Raw genomic sequence first — 5,437 nt, 5'->3', positions numbered from 1 at the left:
TGTTTCCACTGTTTCCCCATCTATTTGCCACGAAGTGATGGGACCAGATGCCATGATCTTTGTTTTCTGTATGTTGAACTTTAAGCCAACTTTTTCACTCTCCTCTTTCACCTTTTTCAAGAGGCTTTTTAGTTTCTCTTCACTTTCTGCCATAAGGGTGGTGTCATCTGCATATCTGAGGTTATTGATATTTCTCCCGGCAATCTTGATTCCAGCCTGTGCTTCTTCCAACCCAGCGTTTCTCATGATGTACTCTGCATATAAGTTAAATAAGCAGAGTGACAATATACAGCCTTGACATACTCCTTTTCCTGTTTGGAACCAGTCTGTTGTTCCATGTCCAGTTCTAGCTATTGCTTCCTGACATGCATATAGGTTTCTCAAGAGGCAGGTCAGGTGGTCTGGTATTCCCATCTCTTTCAGAGCTTTCCACAGTTGATTGTGATCCACAGTCAAAGGCTTTGGCGTAGTCAATAAAGCAGAAATAGATGTTTCTCAGGAACTCTCTTGCTTTTTTGATGATCCAGTAGATGTTGGCAATTTGATCTCTGGGTCCTCTGCCTTTTCTAAAACCACCTTGAACATCTGGAAGTTCACAGTTCATGTATTGCTGAATCCTGGCTTGGAGAATTTTGAGCATTACTTTACTAGCGTGTGAGATGAGTGCAATTGTGCGGTAGTTTGAGCATTCTTTGTCATTGCCTTTCTTTGGGATTGGGCTTCCCTGGTGGCTCAGACAGTAAAGCATCTGGGTGCAGTGCAGGAGACCCAGGTTCAATCCCTGGGATAGGAAGATCCCCTGGAGAAGGAAATGGCAACCTACTCCGGTACTCTTGCCTGGAAAATTCCATGGACTGAGGAGTCTGGTGGGCTATAGTCCATGAGGTCACAAAGAGTCGGACATGACTGAGTGGCTTCATTTTCACTTTCTTTGGGATTGGAATGAAAACTGACCTTTTCCAGTCCTGTGGCCACTGCTGAGTTTTCCAAAGTTGCTGGCATATTGAGTGCAGCACTTTCACAGCATCGTCTTTCAGGATTTGAAATAGCTCAACTGGAATTCCATCACCTCCACTAGCTTTGTTCGTAGTGATGCTTTCTAAGGCCCACTTGACTTCACATTCCAGCATGTCTGGCTCTAGGTGAGTGATCACACAATCATGATTATCTGGGTCATGAAGCTCTTTTTTGTACAGTTCTTCTGTGTATTCTTGCCACCTCTTCTTAATATCTTCTGCTTTGTTAGGTCCATACCATTTCTGTCCTTTATGGAGCCCATCTTTGCATGAAATGTTCCCTTGGCATCTCTAATTTTCTTGAAGAGATCTCTAGTCTTTCCCATTCTGTTGTTTTCCTCTAATTCTTTGCACTGATTGCTGAGGAAGGCTTTCTTATCTCTCCTTGCTATTCTCTGGGGCTCTGCATTCAAATGGGAATGTCTTTCCTTTTCTGCTTTGCTTTTCACTTCTTTTCTTTTCACAGCTATTTGTAAGCCCACCTCAGACAGCCATTTTGCTTTTTTGCATTTCTTTTCCATGGGGATGGTCTTTTTCCCTGGTTGGTCTTTATCCCTGTCTCCTGTACAATGTCACGAACCTCCATCCATAGTTCATCAGGCACTCTGTCTATCAAATTTAGTCCATACATATGTAATATTTCTTGATATATCCTGGACTCATGTGTGTTCCTTTGATGTGTTCATCTGTGTATTTCTCAGTAATTATTTCCACCCCCCTCCATAATTTTTCTGGTCAGTTTTATGTATTTACTTTTCCAGATGATTTTCAGAACAATTTCCTTGGGGATTATTTGATTTCAGATAACATACAAATCAATTCAAAAGGGTTTACTGCATGCATATAAGACTTTGTAATGTGATTGGAATAAAAGAGGAACAACCAGCCTCACTCAAATCATGAAGGACCTGGGTGAAGGATCTGGTAAAGAACCTGACAGAAATATTGAGACTATCACTCTAGTCCTCTGCCAGAGCTATTATGTGACTTAATCTTACCCACCAGCTTTAAAGTTTAGTAGTTCAAATTTTAGGAGAAATAATTGAATTGGTCACTGTCCAACCAATGATTCTTTTTCTCTGATTCAGTTACTTGTAAGGGTAGCTCAAGACTTTTAATAAGGGAAAATGTCTTAGAAAATGACTGTGGGTTTGGCAGACATCCTAAATAATGTCTAGTAAAAGCTCTTTGATAATGATTATTTTAGTCTAAGAATAATGACGGCCTTTCCATTTATCAAATTTCTTTTTATGATACTTCATAGAGTTTCTTAGCTTTTTAAAAAAAATATATTGTCCCCAAATACATGTTTAGATATTTTAGGCTTTTCATTATTTTGAGTGGGATCTTCTTTTCCCCCCATTATATTTATTTGAATGATTGATCATTTTTTGTATATACAAAAGTAATTAGTCTTTGTAGTTAATTTTTAACTGTCTACTTTATTGACTTTTCTGATCATTTCCTTGTGTTGTCAGTTGTTTCTCTTGAATTATCTAGGTATATCGTCATGTTATCTGCAAAGAAAGATTGTTTTGTCTTCTTTATAACGTATTTTATATTCTTAAATATTCTGATATCTTTATAATGATCAGAAAGAAATCAATCAGCTCATTTTCATTTTGTAAATCCAGAAAAAGGACAGGGCTGTTGTGTTATATTTGGGAAGTCTAACAAAAACACAAGGCCAGATATTGAACTTCTTGATGACTTAACTGGAAGTAATCTGACCAGCCAACAAACCAATCATCAGTCCATCCATCCATCCATCCGTCCATCCATCCAGCTAGCCAGCCAGCCAATAAATCTTTTCTTTTTTTAATACCATAGATACTTGTAGATACAATAAGAAAGACACAGTCCCTGAAGTCAGAGAATTTAGATATAGCAACAAACACAAAAGCAAGTGATTAAAATAGTACATAAGGCAAAATACATGGTGTTAATGAAAGCGCATAGAAACGGGCACCTAAGCAACCTTGGGCGGTCAAGGAAGGCTACTGGAAGAGGGTAATATCTAGAAAGATTTCTGAAGGAGATATTTGCATGGAAGGAAGACTGCATTCTCAATAAATTCATTATGCCATTTAGTTGCTTTGAAATTTTAGTGATCAACCATTCTGAAATCTTCATGAATCTCTAGATTTTTCAATTTGCCTTTGCAGCTCAAGGTGCCAATGGTACTCTGGGGAACCCCACCCTGGATACAAGTCTACTGGAGGAGTTCCTGGGCAATGATTTCGATTTGGGAGCCTTGTAAGTAATAAGAGCACTGCTCTCCATTTGGTGTTAAAAAAATTATGAAATAATTAAATGAACTGGGAAGTGCTTCTTCCTTTTCTGTTTTCCAGAAGAGCTTGATACTAAGTAGAGTTGGTCTTATTTCTTCTATTAATATAAACCTTCTGCAAATTTCATCAGTGAAGCTAACTAAGTCTGGAGGTTTTTGGTTTGTTTTGCCTTTTTTTTTTTTTCTTTTAATAGGAAGGTCCTCCCTTCCAATTCTGTATCTTTAATAGACATGGGGCTATTCAAGTTATCAATTATTAATTATCAGCTTAAGCAGTTTATGTCTTTCAATAGCTTTGTAAATTTCACTTATCACCTATTGAATTTACTGGCATAAAATTGTTCATCACATTTCCTTATTATACTTTTAATGTCTGTAGAATCTATAGTGAACAACAAGTGTTGTCACTGATATCATGTCATTGATATTCATGTCTTTTTTTCTTGATAATTTATTAAGAGGTTTATCAGTTTTCTTAAGCTTTTAAAGAACCGGCTTTTGGTTAAAATTATATTCTTAATTGTTTTTCTGTTTTCTACGTCATTGATTTCTGCTCTTATTTTCTAATATTTGTATAGCCATACCCACTTTCTTTTAAAACAACTTATAAGCAATAAAATTCAATTGTTGTCTCCTGTATGGTTTTGTGAGTTTTGAGAAATTCACAGAGTTGTGTAACTATTGCCATGGTTACCACACACAACCATTCTATCACCCGATACATTTCCCCTACATTTCCACTTTGTGCGCATACCCATCATACTCCCTTAACCCCTGGTGAACACTGATCTTTCTTTTTCTATCCACGTAGTTTTGCTTTTTCCAGGATGTCATATAAGTGAGGCCCTATGGTATATAATACTATGAGTCTGACTTCTTTCACTAGGCATAATGTCTTTTTTTTTCATTCTTTTTGCTATTGTTGTTCATTCTTTTTGCTATTGTTGTTCATTCTTTTTTATTGCTGAGATAAGCTCTGTTGTAACAGTTTATTTGTCCAGTTACTCATTCAAGGATATTTTGATTATTTCCAGTTTTGACAGTTATGAATAGCTCTTATAAATATTCATGCATAGGTATTTGTGTGATCAAGAGTTTTAATTTCTCTAGGGTAACACTTTGGATAAAGTCTGCTGGACCATGTTATAAGTGCAAGCTTAACTTTATAAAGTTGCATTACCACTAGCAATATATGAGATAGCCAAATTTTTCTCTTCATCACCAGTTCTTGGAATTATTGGTTTTTAAAAAACGTTATTATAGCCATTCTAATAGGTTTAGCATGGTTTGTTTTAATTGGCATTTTCCTATCAACAACTGATGTTGAGCCTTATTTCATGTGATTGTTTACCTTTCATATATTTTCTTTGTTCAAGTGTTTGTTCAAATATTTTGCCCATTTAAAAAACTAAATTTTTCTTATTTTGTAGTTTAGAGAATTCTTTAAATATTCTGGATATTAGAGCTGTGTTGGATATGAGATTATGAATACTTTCTCCATGCCTGTAACCTGTGTTTTCATCCTCTTCACAATGAATTTCCCAGAGCAGAAGTTTTAAATTTTGATGATGTCCAATAGACCAAATTTTTCTTTTGTGTTTTATATCTAAGAAATATAGATATTGCCTAACAAGTTGTCAAAGATTTTCTTCTGTTTTTTTCTAAAAGTTTTAGTTTTATATTTAGGTCTGTGATCCATGTTGAATTAATTTTCGTATGAGTTTTGAGATACAAGTTGAGATTAATTTCTTTGTGTATAGATGTCTAGTTGCTTTATGAATTCCTTGTTGGGTAATTTTTCTCTATTGAATTTTCTTTATGCTGTTGTAAAAAAATTAGTTGACCATGTTTGTGTGGATCTATATCTGGACTCTTTGTTCTGATCCATTGATCTGTGTATCTATTATTTTGCAAGTACCACATTATCTTGATTACTGTAATCATAAGTCTTAAAACCATATAGTGTAAGTTCTCCAAATTTGTCTTCTTTTTCAAAAATGCTTTGATAATTCTAGTTCCTTTGAGCTCACATAAATATTAAAATCAGCTTGTTTATATCTATACAATCTTATTGAGATATAGACTGCTGCTGCTGCTGCTAAGTTGCTTCAGTCGTGTCCGACTCTGTGCG

At 35.6% G+C, this 5,437-nt stretch overlaps 1 protein-coding gene across 1 annotated transcript in view; it reads left to right on the top strand.

Moving 5' to 3' along the window:
• The window catches only part of MYRFL (myelin regulatory factor-like), a 101,546-nt gene that overhangs the window by 6,503 nt on the left and 89,606 nt on the right, over positions 1–5,437 (top strand). The window contains exon 2 of the mRNA XM_010841624.1: positions 3,160–3,272. Within this exon, the coding sequence (XP_010839926.1) occupies positions 3,160–3,272 (113 nt within the window). The remainder of the gene's footprint in view (positions 1–3,159; positions 3,273–5,437) is intronic.

The sequence above is a fragment of the Bison bison genome, unplaced genomic scaffold (genome assembly GCF_000754665.1).
Source record: "Bison bison bison isolate TAMUID 2011002044 unplaced genomic scaffold, Bison_UMD1.0 scf7180017864163, whole genome shotgun sequence".
NCBI lineage: Eukaryota > Metazoa > Chordata > Mammalia > Artiodactyla > Bovidae > Bison > Bison bison.
The sequence above is the reverse complement of the archived record's forward strand: the minus strand, read 5'-3'. Positions and strand labels throughout refer to the sequence as shown.